The sequence below is a fragment of the Gorilla gorilla genome, chromosome 6 (genome assembly GCF_029281585.2).
Source record: "Gorilla gorilla gorilla isolate KB3781 chromosome 6, NHGRI_mGorGor1-v2.1_pri, whole genome shotgun sequence".
Lineage (NCBI taxonomy): Eukaryota > Metazoa > Chordata > Mammalia > Primates > Hominidae > Gorilla > Gorilla gorilla.
In genome coordinates, this window is record NC_073230.2 from 13,813,053 (window position 1) to 13,837,202 (window position 24,150).

Genomic DNA, 24,150 nt, shown 5'->3' on the forward strand with positions numbered 1-24,150 from the left:
GGAGTGCAGTGGCATGATCTTGGCTCATTGCAACCTCCACCTCCTGGGCTCAAGCAATCCTCCCACCTCAGCTTCCCAAACAGCTGGGACTACAGGTGTGTGCCACCACATCTGGCTAATTTTTGTATTTTTTTGTAGAGATGGTATTTCACCATATTGCCCAGGCTGGTCTCAAATCACCAGGCTGAAGCGATCCTACTGCCTTGGCCTCTCAAAGTGCTGGGATTACAGGTGTGAACCACCACACCTGGCTCCCTCGCTCCCTCCCTCCCACCTCTTTCTTTCCTTTCTTCCCGCCCTCCCTCCCTTCCTTCCTTCCTTTCTCTCTTTCTTTCTTTCTTTCTTGATGGAGTTTCGCTCTTGTTGCCCAGGCTGGAGTGCAATGACGCAATCTCAGCCACCACCACTGCGCCTGGCCTAAACTTGCATTCTTCTAAGGACGTGAGGGATCTAACCATGAAAATAGCTACCATTTAGGCCAGGCGCGGTGGCTCACACCTGTAATCCCAGCACTTTGGGAGGTCAAGGCAGGAGGATCACTTGAGCCCAGGAGTTTGAGCCCAGCCTAGGCAACCTAGCAAGTCCCCGTCTCTACAAAAACAAAAACAAAAACAAAAACAAAATCAGCAGCTGGGTGTAGTAGTGTGCATCTATAATCTCAGCTACTTGGGAGGCTGTGCTGGGACGATCGCTTGAGCCTAAGAGGTTGAGGCTACAGTGAGCTGAGACATGCCACTGCACTCCAACCTGGGCAACAGAGCCAGATCCTGTCTCAAAAAAAAAAAAAAAAGAAGAAGAAATGAGGCAGGAGAGGCTGGGCGCGGTGGCTTACTCCTGTAATCCCAGCACTTTGGGAGGCTGAGGTGGGCAGATCACTTGAGGTCAGGAGTTCAATACCAGCATGGCCAACATGGTGAAACCCCATCTCTACTAAAAATACAAAAATTAGCCGGGCGTGGTGGTGGGCGCCTGTAATCCCAGCTACTTGGGAGGCTGAGGCAGGAGAATCGCTTGAACCTGGGAGGTGGAGGTTGCAGTGATCCTAGATTTCACCACAGCACTCCAGCCTGGGCAACAGAGCCAGCCTCTGTCTCAAAAAAAAAAAAAAAAAAAAAAAAAAAAAAAAAAAAAAAAAGAAAGAAAAAGAAAAAAAAAAAGGAAAGAAAAGATAAAGAAAATAGCTACCACCACTTTCTCGGTGTCCTCTATCTGCCTGGGACTGCGCTAAATGCCGTGTATACCTGATCTCATTTATTTCTCATAAATACCCAGTAGGATGGCTGTCCTTATCCTCATTTTACAGAACCAGGTTACAGGGCACCAAGAAATTACTAAATGTGAAACCTGGCTTCTCTGTGCTTTCGTCACCACCAGATCATGCTGAAAAGAAAAAAGGCTTGGCTGGGCTCAGTGGCTCATGCTTGTAATCCCAGAAATTTGGGAAGCTGAGGCAGGCAGATCACTTGAGGTCAGGAGTTTGAGAGCAGCCTGGCTAACCCATGGTGAAACCCCATCTCTACTAAAAATACAAAAATTAGTGGTGTGTGGGGGTGCTTGCCTGTAATCTCAGCTACTCAAGAGGCTGAGGCAGGAGAATTGCTTGAACCTAGGAGGCAGAGGTTGCAGTGAGCCGAGATAGTGCCATTGCACTCCAGCATGGGTGACAGAACGAGACTCTATCTCAAAAAAAAAAAGAAAAGAAAAAAAAAAAGCCTTGACTATTTCTCTCACCTGAGACAATTTTCATAGCAGGGTGAAGATTGTAGGCAAAGGACACGGATCCTGTTGATCAATCTTTTTATTTTTATATTTATTTACAGACGGAGTCTCACTCTGTTGCCCAGACTGGAGTGCAATGGCGCGATCTTGGCTCACTGCAATCTCTGCCTCCCAGGTTCAAATGATTCTCCTGCCTCAGCCTCTTGAGTAGCTGGGATTACAGGTGCCTGTAATCCCAGCTACTCAGGAGGCTGAATCACTTGAACCCGGGAGGTGGAGGTTGCAGTGAGCCGAGATCGTGCCACTGCACTCCAGCCTGGGTGACAGAACGAGACTCTGTCTCAGAAAACAAAAATATTATTTTTAATAATGATAATTATTGAAGGCCGTGGTCTTTCAAAGTGTTGGGATTACAGGCATGAGCCACTGTGTTTGGCTCACACTGATTTATAATTAGTTCTGTCTGTGTTTGTTTCTCAAACCATAATGAGGAAAATGTATTCCCAAAGATGCTCAGTGACACTGGGCTGAGCTGAATGCTAGGTCAGGAACCTAGGCTGATTTCCCAGCCGGCACTGTAGTTTGGACTAATTAACCCGGCACTGGGTTAATTAACCCAGATATACCTCAAATATCGTTAGCTTTCCCATGTGTCTCTTTGACCTCTCATTGCATCTCATTACAACAGGCTTCTTACCTTGCCCAGTTTAGCGTTGTGGTAATTTTGCTTGCCATTGTTTACAGCAACCGAATGGCTTGTTAAAATAACTCTCTGCCTAGGTAGAAGGATGGCTTGAGGTCAGGGATTCCAGACCAGCCTGGACAACATAGTGAGAGCCTATCTCTACCAAAAATAATAATAATAATAATAATAAATAAATAAAATAAAATAAAAATAAATTAGCCGAGCATGAGCCAGGCGTGGTGGCTCACGCCTGTAAACCCAGCACTTTGGGAGACTAAGGCAGGCGGATCACCTGAGGCTGGGAGTTCAAGACCAGCCTGACCAACATGGAGAAACCCCATCTCTACTAAAAATACAAAATTAGCCGGGCGTGGTGGTGCATGCCTATATTCCCAGCTACTCAGCAGGCTGAGGCAGGAGAATTGCTTGAACCCAGTAGGCGGAGGTTGTGGTGAGCCAAGATTGCATCATTGCACTCCAGCCTGGGCAACAAGAGTGAAACTCTGTCCCAAAAAAAAAAAAAAAATTAGCCGAGCATGGTGGCGCATATCCGTAGTCCCAGCTATTCAGAAGGCTGTGGCAGGAGAATGGCTTGAGCGAGGGAGGTACAGGGTGCAGTGAGCTGTGATCACGCCACTGCACTCCAGACTGGGCAACATAGCAAGACCTCTCATCTTGAAATAAAATTTTTAAATGCCTCACTGCCACAATGGCATTTAGAGACAAAAAAAATGAGTAACCAGGGAGGATATGTACGCATGTGTGTATGACTCTGGGTGTGTGTGTGTGTGTGTCTGTACATATACATATACCTATCTCTCTCTTTATATATAATCACATGTTACCTCAGCCCATCTGGTCTTTCCACATAGTTCAAATAAACAGGACTGACAAATTTCTACCAGTGAAAATCTCTACAAGCCTAAGAATAAATTTAGCTGATCTTCAAGCCTGTTTACACATTACCAGATTGATTCTGTGTTTTCTGGCAAATGTTCCACCGAAGACTCTATCCTTTAAAATGTTTAAATTATTTGCCTAAATACTGCATAAAGACATTTTCATTCTACTTTTTATCAAGAGGATAGCTTGAAAAACAACAATTCTGCAGCATGTGCACTGCGGTGCTCAAGGAGGGCATGCAATGTGCACTGAAAGGAAAAAATAGCTTCCAAAAAAAGGAAGTGAGCTTTTTAATGTCAACGATAAATGTGGCAAAATATAATGCTGCAAAAATAAGGGAAACTAAAGGTTTGTTTTTTTTTTTTTTTTTTGAGACAGGGTCTCACTCTGTTTTCCAGACTGGAGTGCAGTGGTGTGATCATACCACACTGCAGCCTTGAACTCCTGGGCTCAAGCATTCCTCCCACCTCAGCCTCCCAAGTAGCTGGGACCACAGGCGTGCACCACCATGCCCGGCTAGTTTTTTTCACTTTTTGTAGAGACAGGATTTTGCTGTGTTGCCCAGGCTGGTCTTGAACTCCTGGGCTCAAAGGATGGACCTGCCTTGGCCTCCCAAATGCTGCAATTACAGGAGTCGGGCACCGCAACTGGCCTATTTTATTTGATTTATTTAAAAAATGCTAATCCCAGCACTTTGGGAGGCCAAGGTGGGCAGATCACCTGAGGTCAGGAGTTCGAGACCAGCCTGGCCAACATGGTGAAAACCCGTGTCTACTAAAAATACAAAAATTAGCTGGGCATGGTGACGTGCACCTGTAATCCCAGCTACTCAGGAGGCTGAGCCTGGGGAATCACTTGAACTCGGGAGGCGGAGGTTGCAGGAGCCGAGATCATGCCATTGCACTCCAGCCTGGGCAATCAGAGCGAAACTCCATCTCAAATAAAAAGAAAAAAAAAGATTTAGTACTGCAACCTTTTTTTTTTTTTTTTTTTTTTTTTTTTTGAGACGGAGTCTTGCTCTGTCGCCCAGGCTGGAGTGCAGTGGCTCGATCTCGGTTCACTGCAAGCTCCGCCTCCTGAGTTCACGCCATTCTCCCGCCTCAGCCTCCGGAGTAGCTGGGACTACAGGCGCCCGCCACTACGCCTGGCTGATGTTTTGTATTTTTAGTAGAGACGGGGTTTCGCCGTGTTAGCCAGGATGGTCTCGATCTGCTGAGCTCGTGATCCGCCCGCCTCGGCCTCCCAAAGTGCTGGGATTACAGGCATGAGCCACCGCGCTTGGCCTACTGCAACCATTTTTAAATGTATAGTTCAGCGGCGTTAAATACATTCACTTTGTCTGCAACCGTCGCTACCGTCCATCGCCTCCCTTTGTCTTCATTTTCAGACTCACCAGTAGGGGGCGGACGGAGACAGCGCATCGGCCTCGGCCCCCACGCCTCCTCTCCCGCGCATGCGCGTCTTACCTGCCAAAAAAGAAAGGTGGCAAGGGCGTGTCCAGGGGTGGGGCCTGTGGGCCGCGCAGGCGCGTGGCTGGCTTTGTGACGTCAGGCTGCGCGGCCAGGCTGGTACAGGCGACGGCTCGCGGAGGCACTTCTCCGAGCGTGACGCGCGGACTCCGCTCCACTGCGGCCCGCCCGCCCGCCGGTCTAGCCGCCGCCTCCCTCGCTCCCTGAGCGCGCCAGGCGAGGGTCAGCTGCCGGGGCGACGCGGCGCGGAGAGGGCGGGCGGGCGGGCGGGCTGTGGGAGCGCCGGTCTCTATATGGCGGCGGCTCTGTCGGGCCTGGCTGTCCGGCTCTCGCGCTCGGCCGCCGCCCGCTCCTATGGGGTCTTCTGCAAGGGGCTGACTCGCACGCTGCTCATCTTCTTCGACCTGGCCTGGCGGCTGCGTATCAACTTCCCCTACCTCTACATCGTGGCTTCCATGATGCTCAACGTCCGCCTGCAGGTGGGTGAGCCGTGCCTGCCCGGCCCCCGGCCCTCCCCGAGCGCCCGCCTCGCCCGCGGGATGCAGACGCCACGGCAGCTGCCACTGCCTAGAGGCTGAGTGTATGTTAAGCACCGTGCATTTTCCCATGGGACCCTACTTTGGGGAGATCCACTGAGGTGGTCCTTATCCCCGTTCTGCAAACGCGGCACTGGGGGTCAGGTTAAGCGACTTGCCTTGGGGAAGGTCCCGCAGCTCGGGAGGTGGGGTCCGAGACTGCATGGGCTGGAAAGGTGTTGAAGAGGACCTTTATTAAATGTTGGGTGAATTTTCTAGTTCCCAAACTTTTCAAACTCCCCCTTTTTTTAATTGTAAAGACGGGTCTCGGCCGGGCGAGGTGGCTTACTCCTGTAATCCCAGCACTTTGGGAGGCTGAGGCGGACGGATCACCTGAGGTCAGGAGTTCGAGACCAGCCTGACCAACACGGAGAAACCCCGTCTCTACTGAAAATACAGAATTAGCCGGGCGTGGTGGCGCATGCCTGTAATCCCAGCTACCCGAGAGGCTGAGGCAGCAGAATCGCTGGAACCTGGGAGGCGGAGGTTGCGGTGAGCCGAGATCGCTCCATTGCGCTCCAGCCTGGGCAGCAAGAGGGAAACTCCGTCTCAAAAAAAAAAAATAATAATAAAAGGGTCTCGTTATGTTGCCCAGGCTGGTCTCGAACTCCTGGCCTCAAGAGATCCTCCCGTCTTGGCCTCCCAGTGCTGGGATTATAGGCATGAGCCACCACATCTGGCCTGCAAAGACGTTTTATGTTATCCTTGAAGCTAAAAATGGATTGGAAGTTAATAGCGTTTTGATAAATGTACCTTATTTTGGCCAGAGGTAGAACTGAGTTGTGAGGGTGAAGACCAGGGAAAATAAAGTGGAAGAGGTGGAAGCACAAAACGTCTCAGAGGCCTGGAACCATTCAGCTGATCTTAGAGTATGCTCACACCCCAGCACCCTGGAGACCGCCTTTGCTATAAAAAATTGGTATTTCTTTTTTTTTTTTTCCCTAAGACAGAGTCTTACTCTTGCCCAAGCTGGAGTGCAGTGGCGCCATCTCAGCTCACTGCAACCTCTGCCTCCCGAGTTCAAGCGATTCTCCTGACTCAGCCTCCTGAGTAGCTGGGACTACAGGTGCCCGCCACCACGCCGGGCTAATTTTTGTATTTTTAAGTAGAGTTGGGTTTTCACCATGTTGGCCAGGCTGGTCTCAAACTCCTAACTTCAAGTGATCTGCCCGCCTCGACCTCCCAAAGTGCTGGGATTACAGGCGTGAGCCACAGCGCCCAGCCAAAAGACTGATATTTCTACATCCCTTGAATTTCAGTTGCCTTTTTCTTTCTTTTATATTTTCCTTTTTGGTAGAGACAGGGTCTTCCCATGTTGCCAAGGCTGGTCTTGAACTTCTGGCCTCAAGTGATCCTCCTGCCTTGCCCTCCCAAAGCACTAGGATTACAGTCAGAACCCAGTGAGCCCAGCCTCAGATGAATTTTTCTAGTGGAAGGAAAGGTTGTCAACTCGAGAATTCTTTCTCAAAGAAAGCTGGCCAAGTCCTGAGCCCCTCTTGCATTCCATTTGCATACCTCTGTGCTGAAGGAGGGACCCTCCTTTGGCGAGTTTACAGTTGGACGGTCCTTGGGTTGCTCCCTGGCGTGCAGAATGAACCAGTCTGAGCAGTAGAACCACCACACTGCAGGTGCCTTCCCTTTCTAACGTCGGTTTGGCCATATCAAAGTATGATTGTCCCAGTAGCAGGTCTTCAGGTGGCTGGTGCCTGACACAGGTGATGGTAATTAACATGAAACCTAACACCGGCTGTTGATCAAAATTGAGTTAAGATGGCTGGGCGCAGTAGCTCACTCCTGTAAGTAATCCCAACACTTTGGGAGGCCAAGGTGTGTGCGTCGCTTAAGCTCAGGAGTTTGAGACCACCCTGGGCTACAGGGTGAAACCCTGTCTCTACTAAAATACAAAAAATTAGCTGGGCATGGTGGCCGGGCAGTGGTGGCGTGCACCTGTAGTCCCGGCTGCTTGTGGGGCTGAGGTGGGAGGATCGCTTGAGCCTGGGAGGCAGAGGTTGCAGTGAGCCGAGATTGTGCCACTGCACTCCAGCCTGGGCGACAGTGAGATTCTGTCTCAAGTAAGTAAATGAGTTGAGATTAACTGGCCTCTTTATTTTGAGGTCCAAATTGAGGTACTTTCATGTGATCAAGGGCTTGTAGCATCCTGAAATTATACCTGATTAGAGGGGTTAAAACCTCCACCAGGTGGCTTGAATTGAGTGAAGGGTGCTCCTGTGTCAGGTCAGGGAACTGGTAAACCAGAAGGCTTGAGCCCTCCCCAGTTACCACCTTCGGAAACAGGGCCCCAGTATTTGCCGTATCTAGTCAGCACCAAGAGAAATCAGAAGTCAAGATTTTTAGATTTCCAATCCGGATTTTTAAAAAACAAGCTTTGGCTGGGCATGGTGCCTCATGCCTGTAATCCCAGTATATTGGGAGGCTGAAGCAGGCGGATCACTTGAGGTCAGGAGTTCAAGACCAGCCTGGACAATATGGCAAAACCCCATCTCTACTAAAAATACAAAAATTAGGCAGGTGTGATGGTGCATGCCTGTAATCCCAGCTACATGGGAGGCTGAGGCAGGAGAATCACTTGAACCCGGGAGATGGAGGTTGCAGTGAGCCGAGATCACGCTACTGCACTCTAGCCTGGGAAACACAGCGAGACTCTGTCTCCAAAAAAAAAAAAATAATAACCACCACCAAAAAAACAGATTTTAAAAAAAGAAACTTTGAGGGCAAAACAAAAAGTGTCTGCAGGCTATATTTGGCCCCGGTACTCCCCTTTTTGTCTAGAGTAACGTAATTTGCAGTCATTTGTAAAAATCACAAGAATGGCTATAAGAGAAAACCTACTACATGATGCTGTTTTGGTGAAAATTGGTATGCTTTTTACCATTGAAACAGTTACCTTTTTCATATATCTGCTTCTCTATTTATAACCACCTCTCTAGTCTACCCTACTGTATCCACTCGCCTGGACTATTGTAGTATCTGCCATCTCCACCAAGCAATCAGAGGCAACTTCTAAAAAACAGAAATCAGATCAAGGGCTGGGTGTGGTGGCTCATGCCTATAATCCCAGCACTTTGGGATACTGAGGTGGGAGGATCACTTGAGCCCAGGAGTTCCAGACCAGCCTGGGCAACACAGCAAGACCCCAGTCTGTACAAAAAATAAATTAGCCCGGTGTCGTGCGTGCCTGTAATCCCAGCTACTTGGGAGGCAGAGGTGGGAGGATCACTTGAGCCAAGGAGGCCGAAGATGCAGTGAGCCGTGATCATGACACTGCACACCAGCCTGGGCAATAGAGTGAGACTCTGTCTCTAAAATTAAACAACAACAAGAAAAACACATACCCTCCCTTAAATCTGATCATGTCATTTCTAAAAGAAAGCTAAACTCTGGCTGGGCGCGGTGGGATTTATGCCTGTAAATCCCAGCACTTTGAGAGGCTGAGGCAGGCAGAACACCTGAGGTCAGGAGTTTGAGACCAGCATGGCCAACATGGTGAAACCCCATCTCTACTAAATACAAAAATTAGCCGGGCATGGCGGCATGCACCTGTAATCCCAGCTACTTGGGAGGCTGAGGCAGGAGAATTACTTGAACCCTGGGAGGTGGAGGTTACAGTGAGCCAAGTTCGTGCCACTGCACTCCAGCCTGGGCAACACAGTGAGACTCTGTCTCCAAAAAAATAATAATAAAATTTAAAAGAATTGAGTGGACCAGGTCCCGTGACTCACCCCTGTAATCCCAGCACTTTGGGAGTCCAAGGTGGGAGGATCACTTGAACTGAGGAGTTTGAGACCAGCCTGGGCAACAGGGTGAAACTCTGTCTCTACAAAAAATACAAAAATTAGCTGGGCGTGGTGGTGCATGCCTATAGTCCCAGCTACTTGGGAGACTGAGGTGGATCACTTGAGGCCAGAAGGTCGAGGAGGCAGTGAGCTATAATTGTGCCACTGTACTCCAGGCTGGGCAACAGAGCAAGACCCTGTCTGTAAAAAAAGACACAAGTGTGAAGATTGTAGGCTTGGGCTTGACCAAGTGCAACAAGCAGCCATGTCACATCCTGGGGGTGGGGAGTGGGGTGTCTGTCTTCTTGGCCTTGATATTTACCTCTGCTACTTTAAACTCCCCTGCAGGTTTTAGAGTTTTTGTTCATTTGTGAAAAAACACTAACTTACCTGATTTGAAGGTTTAATTTTTGTGGCTTTCTGGTAAAGGGAGGTGCAACAGGAAATAGAATCTGAAGGAATAAGGGGGACAGCCCCACGCCTTTTTTTTTTTTTTTTTCTTTTTCTTCAGAACATGCTTTACCCTCGCTTGAGGCCAGGAGCTTGAGAAGCCTGGGCAACATAGTGAGACACCATCACTACAAAACATTAAAAATTAGTTGAATGTAGTGGTGCACGCCTGTAGTCCCAGCTACTTGGGAGGCTGAGGTGGGAGGATCACCTGTGCCTGGGAGTTCAAGGCTACAGTGAGCTATGATCCCACCACTGCTCTCCAGCATGGGTGACAGAGTGAGACTAAAAAGAAAAAGCCATACCCATCCTCTTCATTGCAGGAATGTTAGAATCTGTTTCACGAGTAATGAGGCCTAAAGAACTCCATTTTCCAAATTTGTTTAGGGAGCCCCTCCCCCCTAGATCTCTGGTTTGTAGGGCAGTGAGGCATTTTAAGGAGGTTAATACCTCTTTAGGATGAAAGATGATTAAATGAGAAAATGATGCAGACAGTTGTATACTGAGAATGGTTATGATTTTAAAATACTATTTGCAAGCAAGCCTTAATCTCCTGGAGTTGTTAGCATCCTTCTTATTTATACAGAATCTGAAATACAAGGCAGTTAAATGGAATCAATACCAAATACTAAATTTAGTAAAAGCAAGATTAAAAATGGTACTGTGAATCTGCTATAATTTAACAAGTCATGCCTACAACTTTTCAGTTATATGGCCTGTGGGAAGAATCAAGTGTTTCTTAGTCCTAGATCATATATATATAATTATTATTATTTTTTTGAGACGGAGTTTCGCTCTTGTTGCTCAGGCTGGAGTGCAGTGGTGTGATTTCGGATCACTGCAACCTCCACTTCCCAGGTTCAAGCGATTCTCCTGCCTCAGCCTCCTGAGTAGCTGGGATTACAGGTGCCTGGTACCACTTCCAGCTAATTATTGTATTTTTAGTAGAGACGGGGCTTCACCATGTTGGCCAGGCTGGTCTTGAACTCCTGACCTCAGGCGATCCACCCGCCTCGGCCTCCCAAGGTGCTGGGATTACAGGTGTAAGCCACTGCACCTGGCCGATTTTTTTTTTCTTTTCTCTTTTTCTTTCTCTTTTTTTTTTTTTTTTTTTTTGAGAAAGCGTCTTCCTCTGTCATCCAGGCTGGAGTGCAGTGGTGTGATCATAGCTCACTACAGCCTCCAGCTCCTGGACTCAAGCCATCCTCCCACTTCAGCCTTCTGAGTAGCTGGGGCTACAGGCATGTACCACCATGCCTGGCTGATTTTTTCATTTTTTGTCTAGACGGGGTCTCACTATGTTGCCCAGGGTGGTCTCGAACTCCTGGCCTCAACTAATCCTCCTGCCTCAGCCTCCCAAAGTGCTGAGATTACAAGTGTGAGCCATCATACCTGGCCCTGCTTAGTCTTTTGTTTTTGTCTTTTATGTCTTTTTATGTTGGACTTTTGGGTTGCTTTCACTTTTTGGCTATTGTGAATAATGTTACTATGAACATTTGCATGTAAGCTTTGTGTGGACATCGGTTTTTATTTCTCTTGGTGGTATACTTAGAGCAGAATTGCTGGATCATATGTAACTCCTCTAACCATTTCAAAAAGATCACTTTTTTTTTGAGACAGAGTCTCGCTCTGTCACCCAGGCTGGAGTGCAATGGCGCGATCTCGGCTCACTGCAACTTCTGACTTCCGGGTTCAAGTGATTCTCCTGCCTCCCGAGTAGCTGGGATTACAGGTGCCTACCACCATGCCCAACTAATGTTTGTATTTTTAGTAGAGTCGGGGTTTTGCCATGTTAGCTGGGCTGGTCTCGAGCTCCTGGGCTCTAGATCCACCTGCCTCGGCCTCCCAAAGTGCTGGGATTACAGGTGTGAGCCACCGCACCCAGCCTAGACACTGTTTCTATAAGACAGAAAGAGAGAGAGAAAGAGAAAGTAAGAAACAAAGAAAAAGAAAAAAGAAAGGAAAGAAAATAAAGGAAGCTTTAAGAAGAGACTGTCTGCTTGGTATACCAACCTAATACCAGCACCTAGAACAGCACCTGGCACCTGGCTTAGGGTAGGGGCTTAGTGAGTAAATTGCTCATTGAATGTGTGGCAGAAAATCTTTAGAATCTTGAATCAAAGGTTTTCAGCACTTGCAATTTTTTTTTTTGAGATGGAGTCTTGTTCTTGTCGCCCAGGCTGGAGTGCAATGGTATGATCTTGGCTCACTGCAGCCTCCACTTCTCGGGTTCAAGTGATTCTCCTGCCTCAGCCTCCCAAGCAACTGGGATTACAGGTGCCCACCACCATGCCTGGGTAATGTTTGTGTTTTTAGTAGAGACAGGGTTTCACCATGATGGCCAGGCTGGTCTTGAACCCCTGACCTCAGGTGATCTACCCACCTTGGCCTCCCAAAGTGCTGGGATTACAGGGGTGAGCCACTGCGCCTGGCCAGCACTCATAATTTTTTTTTTTTTTTTTTTGACAGAGTCTTGCTCTGTGGCCCAGGCTAGAGTGCGGTGGCGCGATCTCAGCTCACTGCAAGCTGCACCTCCTGGGTTCATGCCATTCCCCTGCCTCAGCCTCCCGAGTAGCTGGGACTATAGGCTCCCACCACCACACCTGGCTAATTTTTTGAATTTTTTTTTTTTTTCTTAGAGACAGGGTTTCACCGTGTTAGCCAGGATGACAGCGCTCATAATTTTTTTTTTTTTTTTGAGATGGAGTCTCACTCTGTCGCCCAGGCTGGAGTGCAGTGGCGCCATCTCGGCTCACTGCAAGCTCCGCCTCCTGGGTTCACGCCATTCTCCTGCCTCAGCCTCCCGAGTGGCTGGGACTATAGGTGCCCGCCACCACGCCCGGCTAATTTTTTGTATTTTTAGTAGAGACAGGGTTTCACCGTGTTAGCCAGGATGGTCTCGATCTCCTGACCTCATGATCCGCCCGCCTCGGCCTCCCAAAGTGCTGGGAATAATCCCACCACGCCCAGCCAGCACTCATAATTTTTTAAGTCATTGTCAACCTGCCCTCCTTTGAGTCTGTTATTCTGAATTCCCTCCCTGGCAATGTTGGGGAAGCTGTGGGTGGTCCGTATTTGCCCTTCAGCCGACTCCAGGTGCAGCACGGCCTCCGTGCTTCAGCCGACTCCAGGTACGGCACGGCCTCTGCCCTTCCACTGAAGTGTACTTACCCATGTTGGGGCTGTGTCTGTACACACATGCAGTGGTCGCTTCTCCGTCCTCCACCGCACCAACCCTTTCAGCAGCGTTTTGTCCTTCCCTGAAACACTTTTAGTCATGATGATGATAGTAGCTGCTGTTGATTCTGATCAACAGCAGCTGGGATGCCCTTAGGATGCTAGTCAGAGAAGACTAGTCAGAGAAGATTCTGGCTGCTTCTCATACATCGAATCTTCACAGAATCCTGGGAGGGGCTGGGCGCAGTGGCTCATGCCTTTAATCTCAGCACTTTGGGAGGCCGAGGCGGGCGGATCACCTGAGGTCAGGAGTTTGAGACCAGCCTGGTCAACATGGAGAAACCCCATCTCTACTAAAAATACAAAAATTAGCTGGGCGTGGTGGTGCATGCCTGTAATCCCAGCTACTCAGGAGGCTGAGGCAGGAGAATTGCTTGAACCCAGGAGGTGGAGGTTGCAGTGAGCTTAGATCGTGCAGCTGCACTCCAGCCTGGGCGGCAGAGTGAGACTCATTCTCCCTGCGGAAAGTCAGTTGCCTGACCCCGAGCTGGCACCCGGCCTCTGCACAGTCTCCTTTTGTGATCGCACCTGTGAGCATCCAGGGGACCGGGAGGGGGAGACAGGGCAGTGGTTAAGAGAGGGGTACGGCTGGGCACAGTGGCTCTTGCCTGTAATCCCAGCACTTTGGGAGGCTGAGGTGGGTGGATCATGAGGTCAGGAGATCGAGACCACGGTGAAACCGTCTCTACTAAGAATACAAAACATTACCCAGGCGTGGTGGCGGGCACCTGTAGTTCCAGCTACTCGGGAGGCTGAGACGGCGGAATGGCGTGAACCTGGGAGGCGGAGCTTGCAGTGAGCTGAGATCGCTCCACTGCACTCCAGCCTGGGTGACAGAGCGAGACTCCGTCTCAAAAAAAAACAAGCAAAAAAAGAGGGGCACACAGCTGGTTTTATAGGGACAGGTGATTTATTTTTTGTGGAGATGGGGTCTTGCTATGTTGCCTAGACTGGTCTCAAACTCCTAGGCTCAAACGATCCTCCCACTCGGCCTCCTGAGTAGCTGGGACCACAGGTGTGTGCACCACACCCAGCTAATTTTTTAATTTTTTGTAGAGATGGGGGTCTTGCTGTGTTGCCCAGGCTAGTCTCCAGCTCCTAGGCTCAAGTGATCTCCCCACCTCGGCCTCCCAAAGTCCTGGGATTACAGGTGTGAGCCACCACACCTGGCCATCAGGTGTGATTTAGACGTGCCAAGTGGCGAGTAGCAGGAACTCAGTGATGTTAGTGTGCTCCTTGTGATCATGATTCAGCTTAATTTAGAAGTGGTGTGGTCATTCCTGTTTCTCCTCCTCTAGGCTGTGTGGAAATCCGGGGGTTGGTTTCTGCTACCTCCGGTCTGATCATTTGGGCCATGAGCACAGTGAGTTAAGGTGTGCTAGCGTTCACACCTGAGGGGTGTGGAGCTGGCCCATCTGGGAGCGTGTGTGAGCTCTCCTTGCTTGCAGCAGTCCCTCAAGGCCCACCGCGACCCTGCTGGTTTTAGCTGTGTCTTCTCCGCTTTGGGACTAGCCTTGCCAGACCTCTTTCAGAAACATTGGGGCCAAGATATTTTTAGTTTACAAAGCAACAGCACCGTCATGCCCTGGAGGCCAGGAATAGCTTGGGTTAGGGAAGGTGAGGGTACAGGCACTCATGAGGGCAGCAGCTAAGTAGGTCAGGCCATTGTTGTCCGGCAGGTCAGCTGGGCAGGGATCTGCGAGGAAGGTGACCGCTCCTGTTGTGGTGAGGATCGGGTATACCTGGACAGCCTCGTTTCCCCTGGCACGGCGCCCCTGTGACCTCCCTGGCTTTGTGTTCAGCGTTTGTCATCTTTGGTGGGAGGCAGAGGGAGGTATAGGCTGCAAGATTTACCCTCTGGAACCCAGGGCCACACTTTATTTTTCCTGAACCATGCTTTCTTGAAGACTCCTTCCATCATTCTGGTGGTCTCAGCTTTGGTAGCTACCTTTGTTTGTAATACCATCATTTACATTGTTTTTTAAATTTTGTAGAATTAACATGGCATGAGGAGGCCAAAAAGAGCTGATTTTGTATACACTTAGGCATACTTTATCTGGTACAATATATCTCTAGCATACTGAGAAAAAACTATGAAAAAACTCATAAATGACTTAAATATGCCTAGAAATTATTTAGAAGTTATTTGTGGCCCTCAGAATACAGGTAATATGTATAACAGTCTAATACCAGAAGAGGTTAGTTGAGGGCTCTGAGCCAAAATGTTTTTGATAACCTACTGAAGTCTTTTTGTGGCTGGGCATGGTGGCTCACGCCTGTAATCGCAGTGCTTTGGGAGGCTGAGGCAGGTGGATCACCTGAGGTCAGGAGTTCAAGAGCAGCCTGGCCAACATGGTGAAACTGTCTCTACTGAAAATACAAAAATTAGCTGGGCGTGGCAGCTGGCGCCTGTAGTCCCAGCTACTTGGGAGGGTGAGGCAGGAGAATTGCTTGAACCTGGGAGGCGGAGGTTGCAGTGAGCCAAGATTGCACCACTGCACTCCAGCCTGGGTGACAGAGCAAGACTCTGTGTCTAAATAAATAAATAACGTATTGAAATCTTTTTGATGAGAGAATTAAATAGTTTATTACTGAATACTAAAGTACTAGAAGAACTTCAGGGGACAATTTATTCTATCATGATTGAATACATGTTTACCTTATTAAATGAATTTTTTTATGTTTCTGAGTTATAAAATAAGTGATTACTAATGGTACCTTATACTGCATTAGTTTGCTAAGGAAAATGAAAAAAAATAATGGTACTGTATTTAAAGTACTTTAACACAATTCTAGAAATGTTTCACCTGTCTGAACAATGCTAAATCCTTGTACAAGGACTTACTAAAAATGGTTAGAAACTTAATTTTTCTGAGCACTGTCCCATATTATATGACCCGTTTTTCTTGAGAATTAAAATACTGTGCGGGCGTAGTGGCTCACGCCTGTAATCCCAGCACTTTGGGAGGCTGAGGCGGGTAGATCACCTGAGGTCAGGAGTTAGAGACCAGCCTGGCCATCATGGTAAAACCCCATATCTACTCAAAATATAAAATTAATGGGCTGGCAAGGCTAGTCCCAAAGAGGAGAAGACACAGCTAAAACCAGCAGAGCCATGGTGGCATACACCTGTAGTCTCAGCTACTTGGGAGGCTGAAACAGGAGAGTCGCTTGAGCACGGGAAGCAGAGGCTGCAGTGAGCTGAGATTGCGCCACTGCACTCCAGCCTGGGCGAGACAGAGAGAGACTCTTGTCTCAAAAAAAAAAAAAGAATTAAAATACCTATTTCAATATATATTGAACTATATTTAGGAATCCTTCCGTTTAAGGATAATGTTCATACTTAGCACATTTTCATCAGCAAAATAAATGTAAGGTTTGAAAGAATATGGCCAGGCATGGTGGCTCACGCCTGTAATTCCAGCACTTTGGGAGGCTGAGGTGGGTGGATCACTTGAGCCCAGGAGTTCAAGACCAGCCTAGGACATGGCAAAACATTGTCTCTACAAAAAATACAAAAAATTAGCTGGATGTGGTGGCACACACCTGTGGTTCCAGCTGCTTGGGAGGCTAAGGTGAGGTGATGACCCAAGCTTGAGGAAGTCGAGGCTGCAGTGAGCCGTGACTGTTGCATTGCACTCCAGCTTTTTTTTTTTTTTTTTTTTTTTTTGACAAAGTCTTGCTCTGTCTCTCAGGCTGGAGTACAGTGGTGCCATCTTGGCTCACGGCAGCCTCTGCTTCCTGGGCTCAAGTGATTCTCGTGTCTCAGCCTCCTGAATAATAGCGGGGATTATAGGCATGTGCAACCATACCCAGCTAATTTTTGTATTTTTAGTAGAGATAGGGTTTCCCTTTGTTGGCCAGGCTGGTCTCAAACTCCTGACCTCAAGAGATCTGCCCGCCATGGCCTCCCAAAGTGTTGGGATTACAGGCATGAGCCACCGTGCCTGGCCTGTATTCTTTTATGTGGTTCATATATATACAGTTTTTTCTTTTTTGAGTCACGGTCTTGCTGTAATTGTGCAGGCTGGAGTATAGTGGTGTGATCACAGCTTACTGCAGCCTTGAGCTTCTAGGCTCAAGCAATCCTCTCCCACCTCAGCCTCTCAAGTGACTGGGACTACAGGTGTGCACCACCACCCCCAGCTAATCTTTTAATTTTTTTTTTTTTTTGAGGCAAAATCTCACTCTGTTGCCCAGGCTGGAGTGCAGTGGTGCTATCTTGGCTCACTGTAACCTCCGTCTCCCAGGTTCAAACGATTGTCCTGCCTCAGCCTCCTGAGTAGCTGGGACCACAGGTGTGCACCACCATGCCCCGTTAATTTTTGTATTTTTAGTAGAGACGGGGTTTCACCGTGTTGACCAGGCTGATCTCGAACTCCTGTCCTCAAGTGATCCATCCGTCTTGGCCTCCCAGAGTGCTGGATTACAGGTGTGAGCCACTGCTCCCGGCCACTCTTTTAAAATTTTTTTGTAGAGACAGGGTCTTGTTGTGTTGCCCAGGCTGGTCTCACACCCCTGGGCTCAAGCCATCCTTCTGTCTGTGCCCCCCAAAGTGTTAGGATGACAGGGCTGAGCCACTGCACCTGGCCTGGTTCAAATATATTTTAGTGAATTGTATAGAATAATGGTCACACTTCTATCAGTAAAAACTTTTCAGCATGTCCCACAAGATATATATAAGTATTCATAAAGTGTATATTTTGCTCACTCAGAATATGATACATATTATAAAACATAGAAAATGTTAAAAGGGAGAAGAAAGAAGAATGAACTAAACCAAGACATTCTAATATTTTCTCCCATATTAATAATGGCTAGGCTGGGCACGGAGGCCCACACCTGTAGTCCCAACACTTTGGCAGGCTGAGGCGGGCAGATCACCTGAGGTCAGGACATCAAGACCAGCCTGGCCAACATAGCGAAACCCCATCTCTACTAAAAATACAAAAACTAAAATTAGCCAGGCCTGGTGGCGGGCGCTTGTAATCGCAGCTACTCAGGAGGTTGAGGCAGGAGAATCGCTTGAACCCAGGAGACAGAGGTTGTAGTGAGCCGAGATTGTGCCATTGCCCTCCAGCCTGGGCAACAAGAGGGAGACTCCATTAAAAAAAAAAAAAAAATAGCTGGGCATGGTGGTGGGTTCCTGTAATCCCAGCAACTTGGGAGGCTGACGCAGCAGAATCGCTTGAACCCAGGAGGCGGAGGTTGCAGTGAGCTGAGATTGCACCACTACGGTCCAGCCTGGGTGACAGAGTGAGACTCTGTCTCAAAAAATAACCACTGGCTGGGTGTGGTGGCTCACACCTGTAATCCCACCACTTTGGGAGGCCAAGGCGGGTGGATCACCTGAGGTCGGGAGTTTGAGACCAGCCTGACCAACATGAAGAAACCTGTCTCTATTAAAAATACAAAATTAGCCAGGCATGGTGGCACATGCCTATAATCCCAGCTACTCAGGAGGCTGAGGCAGGAGAATCACCTGAACCCCGGAGGTGGAGGTTGCAGTGAGTTGAGATTGTGCCATTGTACTCCAGCCTGGGTAACAAGAGTGAAACTCCGTTTCAAAATAACTAACTAACTATCCAGGCTGGGCGTGGTGGCTCACGCCTGTAATCCCAGCACTTTGGGAGGCCAAGGCAGGTGGATTGCCTGAGCTCAGGAGTTTGAGACCAGCCTGGGCAACTCGTGGAACCCCGTCGCTACCAAAATATAAAAAAATTAGCTGGGCGTGGCCGTGTGCACCTCTAGTCCCAGCTACTTGGGAGGCTGAGGCAGGAGAATTGTTGAACCCAGGAGGCAGAGTTTGCAGTAAGCTGTGATCCCGCCACTGCACTCTAGTCTGGGTGACAGAGCGAGACTCCATCTCTTTTTTTTTTTGAGACAGAGCCTCTGGGACTCAAGCTGTTCTCCCGCCTCACCCTCCCGAGTAGCAGGGACTACACGCATGCTACACCATGCCCAGCTAATTTTTGTATTTTTAGTAGAGATGGGGTTTTACCATGTTGTTAGGCTGGTCTTGAACTCCTGACCTCAGGTGATCCACCCATCTAGGCCTCCCAAAGTGCTGGGATTACAGGTGTGACCCAGTGCGCCCAGCCAGTCAACAACTTTAAAAAAATACTTTAGCTGGGTACGGTGGTACACACCTGTAATCCCAGCTACTCGGGAGGCTGACGTGGGAGGATCACTTAAGAGACCAGGAGTTCTGCTGGGTGCGGTGGCTCACGCTTGTAATCCCAGCACTTTGGGAGGCCAAGGTGGGCGGATCACGAGGTCAGGAGATTGATTCCATCCTGGCTAACATGGTGAAACCCCATCTCTACTAAAAATACGAAAAATTAGCTGGGCGTGGTGGCGGGTACCTGTAGTCCCAGCTACTTGGGAGGCTGAGGCAGGAGAATGGTGTGAACCCCGGAGGTGGAGCTTTTAGTGAGCTGAGATAGCGCCAGTGCGCTCCAGCCTGGGCAAAAAAAGAGCAAGACTCTGTCTCAAAAAAAAAAAAAAAAAGGCCAGGAGTTCGAGACCACTCCAGGCAACATGGGGAGACCCTGTCTCTATTAAAAAAAAAAAAAAGACACTTGTTCTTCAAGTCACCTACTTGGATCTCTTCGAAGTGCACTTTGCTTTCTCACTCTAGAGCTTTTAATAAAATACCGTTCTTGCTCTGAAAAAAAAAAAATTTGCCAGGTGTGGTGGTGCCTGCCTGTAGTCCCAGTGACACAGGAGGCTGAATTAGGAGGATTGCTTGAGCCCAGAAGTTAAAGGCTGCAGTGAGCTGTGATCACGCCATTGTCCTCCAGCCTGGGTGGCAGAGTGAGACCTCGTCTCAAAAACAGCAACAGCAACAATATGAAACTTTAGTCTGTCCCTCCTTATGATCACAGCCTTCTTTCTTTCTTTTTCCTGCTCTATGGAACAGCCTCCTAACTAGTGTGTCTATTCTGAATCATTTGCAGTCTGTCCATCACAGTGTAGCCAGAATAATTCATCTGAAATGCAAATACAGCCATCCTGTCCTTGTTGAAGCTTCTCGGCTGGCTCCAATCACCGGCTCCCTGTGACATGGCCCGGGGTCTCTTTCTCTAAACTCTCCCTGCTTTCTCCTTCAGCCTCTAATAATAATTGCATCCTTCATTTTCTCCCCAGTGTTTTTTTTTTTTTTTTTTTTTTTTTTGATTTTTTAATTTGAGATGGAGTCTTGCTTTGTCGCCAGGCTGGAGTGCAGTGGTGGGATCTCGGCTCACTGCAACCTCTGCCTCCCGGGTTCACCCAATTCTCTCGCTTCAGCCTCCCTGGTAGCTGGGATTACAGGCACCTGCCAGCACGTCTGGCTGTTTTCTATTTTTAATAGAGACAGGGTTTCACCATGTTGACCATGCTTGTCTCGAACTCCTGACCTTATGATTTGTCCGCCTTGGCCTCCCAAAGTGCTGGGATTACAGGCATGAGCCACTGGGCCTGGCCAAAATTTATAACAAATCTTAATGCGGTTATACATCCATTTAGCTTTAAGAGTCTCCTAGTTCCATAAGATTAGAGAAACAGCAGTTTCCTACCTGCCATTTCTCCATCCCCGTCAGCCATTTTCAGCTGTAGCTGATCCTCTCAGTGTTGCTGCTTTTTAATTTTTATTTTTATTTTTTGAGACAGGGTCTGACTCCATTGCCCAGGTCGGAGGGCAGAGTGACTCGATCTCAGCTCACTGCAACCTCTGCCTCCCAGGCTCAAGCAATCCTCCCACATCAGCCTCCTGAGAATCTGGGACTATAGCTGCTGAGTTTACAAGCGTGAGCCACCACACCTGGCTGAGGGTGGTGGTGTTTTTTAAGTGAACACATCATGTGTCAAAATTACATTTAACTTGTCAATTAATAAGGGAACTAATATGATGTTACAACCAGTTTAAAGGAAAATTCAAACAACACTCGAAAGTAAATTTACAGATAGATGCAAAGCTGGTCAGTATCCATAGGGCAGTAATCAGTACATTCCATGAGACTAATTTAATTAGTTTAATTAAACTAATTAGACTATTTTCTTTGGACAGGAACTTTTTTGCCTTACTCTTAAGGTTTTGGGCAAATGACAGAGTTGTAAAGCAGCTCAGAGACAATGAAGGTGCTGGTCGCTATAAAATTACATAACCTGAAGGATGCACTAGGTAGCATGCCCAGTCATCTTATTTTTTGTTCATTTCAAAGCCTTTTCGCAATTTTTTTTTTTTTTTCCGTGAGATGGAGTCTAGCTCTGTCGCCCAGGCTGGAGTGCAGTGGCATGATCTCGGCTCACAGCTACTTCCACCTCCTGGGTTCAAGCGATTCTCCCACCTCAGCCTCCCGACTAGCTGGGATTACAGACACCTGCCATCACACCTGGCTAATTTCACCTGGCCAACATGGTGAACCCTCATCTCTACTAAAAATACAAAAAACAAATTAGCTGGGCATGGTGGCAGGCACCTGTAATCCCAGCTACTCAAAAGGCTAAGGCAGGAGAATCGCTCGAACCTGAGAGGTGGTGGTTGCAGTGAGCCGAGATCGTGCCATTGCACTCCAGCCTAGGCAACAAGAGCGAAACTCCATCTCAAAAAAAAAAAAAAAGCCTCTATTATTTGCTAATTTGAGGGTGGGGAACTAAGCCCACGAAATGTTCTCCACTAGGCCGGGCGTGGTGGCTCACGCCTGTAATCCCAGTACTTTGGGAGGCCAAGGCGAGTGGATCATGAGGTCAGGAGATGGAGACCATCCCAGCTAACTTGGTGAAACCTTGTCTCTACTAAAAATACAAAAAATTAGCGGGCTGGGTGGCACGAAACTGGTCGCCCAGCGTGGGCGACAGAGCAAGACTCTGTCTCAAAAAAACAAAAACCATAATACGGCTGGGCATGGTGGCTCACACCTGTAATCCCAGCACTTTGGGACGCTGAGGTGGGTGGATCACCTGAGGTCAGGAGTTCAAAACCAGCCTTACCAATATGGTGAAACCCTGTACTGGAGACTGTCATAAAGATCTTAGTGTTTGTTAGGAAATATTTGATGGGTGTAGATGCTCTTAAGACCCATGCGTCTTCATTTTAGAACTTTAATTTGATTCCCTTTCCTAGGTTCATATTGAGATCCATTGAAGGCCCTCCCAGACTGACGAAGGCGTGACCTCAGGCCCACCGCATCCAAGAACACGAAGCATGAGGGACAGAAGAGGGCCCCTCGGCACCTGCCTGGCACAAGTGCAGCAGGCCGGAGGAGGTGACTCGGACAAACGATCATGCAGCCTTAAGAAAAGAATGCCGGAGGGCCCTTGGCCTGCAGATGCACCCTCCTGGATGAATAAGCCTGTGGTTGATGGAAATTCACAGAGTGAGGCATTATCACTGGAAATGAGAAAGGATCCGAGCAGGGCTGGCCTCTGGCTTCACAGTGGCGGCCCAGTGCTTCCATATGTGAGAGAATCAGTAAGAAGAAATCCAGCCTCAGCAGCCACTCCGAGCACAGCCGTGGGTTTGTTCCCTGCTCCAACAGAGTGTTTTGCTCTGGTGTCCTGCAGTGGTGTTGAAGCTCTGGGGCGGCGAGACTGGCTGGGAGGAGGGCCCAGGGCCACTGACGGCCACAGAGGACAGTGCCCCAAAGGAGAGCCTCGGGTGTCACGACTGCCACGCCATCAAAAACTGCCGGAAATGGGAAGTTTTCAGGAAGACCTACCAAGTGCTTTTCCCAAGGGTCTGGGCTCTGAGTTGGAACCCGCTTGCCTGCACTCCGTCCTGTCTGCAACACTGCACGTGTATCCCGAAGTGCTCCTGAGTGAGGAGACAAAACTCATTTTCCTTGACCGTTTAAAGCCCGTGTTTTCAAAGCAAACAATAGAATTCAAGAAAATGCTTAAAAGCACCTCAGATGGTCTGCAGATAACACTGGGGTTACTGGCTCTGCAACCTTTTGAATTAGCAAATACTTTATGCCATAGTTAAGGTACAAGCAGAACAATACCAATAGATTAATTTTAAGAGTTGTCTTAGAATGATTTCTTTCGCATTAAGTCTGGATGCAAACTGTGCAGCCCTTAGGTTCCTGCCGTGGTTTTGTACGACCTGGCAGACTTAAAGTAAATTGAGTTTAAATTCAAAGCTGGTTGATGCGGAAGGAACTTTTTTGGCATGTGTTAAATTGTGCTTTAAAAGACATATAAAGAATTGGGAAACATTTCAGGAGACGATCATAGCCTGTATAAATACCAGATTAGAACATACGGATTTACCATGAAGTTCTGTCTTCAGCATCCATTCTAAAGGGCTCCTGTCCCAAATCCTGTGTGTCCTTTTGACTTGTCTGATCACCCAATGGAAGTGGATACTTGTAAAGTCTACACCACTGTACTTGGCGTTAAATCTTGCTGAATTCGTGGTAAGCTGTTATCATGTCTACATTTTGTAGAATGATTTTGGTCTGCAGCAAAATTCGATTTCACTTCTCACACCCCTTTCCTTCCACTTGAAATGCAATTTAGACAGAGGCCCTGTGGTGAAAGTTGCAATATTAAGTTTCCCTTTAGAAGATCCCTTCTCAAACTCAGAACCCTAGCAGTGTTACCTTAAACAAAAATGAGCTCGAGAAAAAAGTAGCTCAGTTACAGAGAAGCAAATCGAGTTATTTCCCACATAAAAAGTTTCCCAGATTCTAAGAATTGCAGTATCCTGTACCCTAAAATTTTTCAAGGTGAATCCTGTTGTCGTCTGTTGATAACTAATAAAGGTCATTTAAGGACATAAGTTTTTAAAGACTCCGAAAGTGAGACTTAAACATTTTCGGAATTATCGATTGCATATATCAGTTTATGTTGTGTGCTGAATTACTACGCCATGTGCTATTTTAGTGTTTGGGGAAAATGAAAAATAAAATTTGTTCTTTAGCTTAATAAATATGTCTTATTTTTTATGTGTGGTCTTGGTTCTTCTTGTGTTTTTATTAATGCCGTTGTCGTCCTGATAGTTTTTATTATTTGAGACAGGGTCTTGCTCTGTCGCTCAGGCTGGAGTGCAGTGGAGTGATCATAGCTTACTATAAACTTGAACTCCTGGGCTCTAGCAATCCTCCCACCTCAGCCCCCTAAGTTGCCAGGACAACAGTTGCATGCCACTGTGGACAGCTAAATTTTTTTTTTTTTTTTTTTTTTGAGATGGAGTTTCACTCTTGTTGCCCAGGCTGGAGTGGAATGGCCTGATCTCAGCTCACTGCAACCTCCACTTCCGGTGTTCAAGTAATTCTCCTGCCTCAGCCTCCCAAGTAGCTGGGATTACAGGCACCCACCACCACTCCCCGGCT

At 48.0% G+C, this 24,150-nt stretch overlaps 1 protein-coding gene across 1 annotated transcript; it reads left to right on the forward strand.

Annotated features, from left to right (window-relative positions):
- The first annotated feature begins 4,833 nt into the window (after nucleotides 1-4,833).
- Nucleotides 4,834-23,747, forward strand: SMIM10L3 (small integral membrane protein 10 like 3). Its single transcript, XM_031013132.3, has 2 exons — nucleotides 4,834-5,255; nucleotides 21,939-23,747. Exons 1-2 carry the CDS (start codon nucleotides 5,070-5,072, stop codon nucleotides 21,957-21,959), a joined length of 207 nt encoding a protein of 68 aa, XP_030868992.2. The 5' UTR covers nucleotides 4,834-5,069; the 3' UTR covers nucleotides 21,960-23,747.
- The last annotated feature ends 403 nt before the right edge of the window (nucleotides 23,748-24,150 follow it).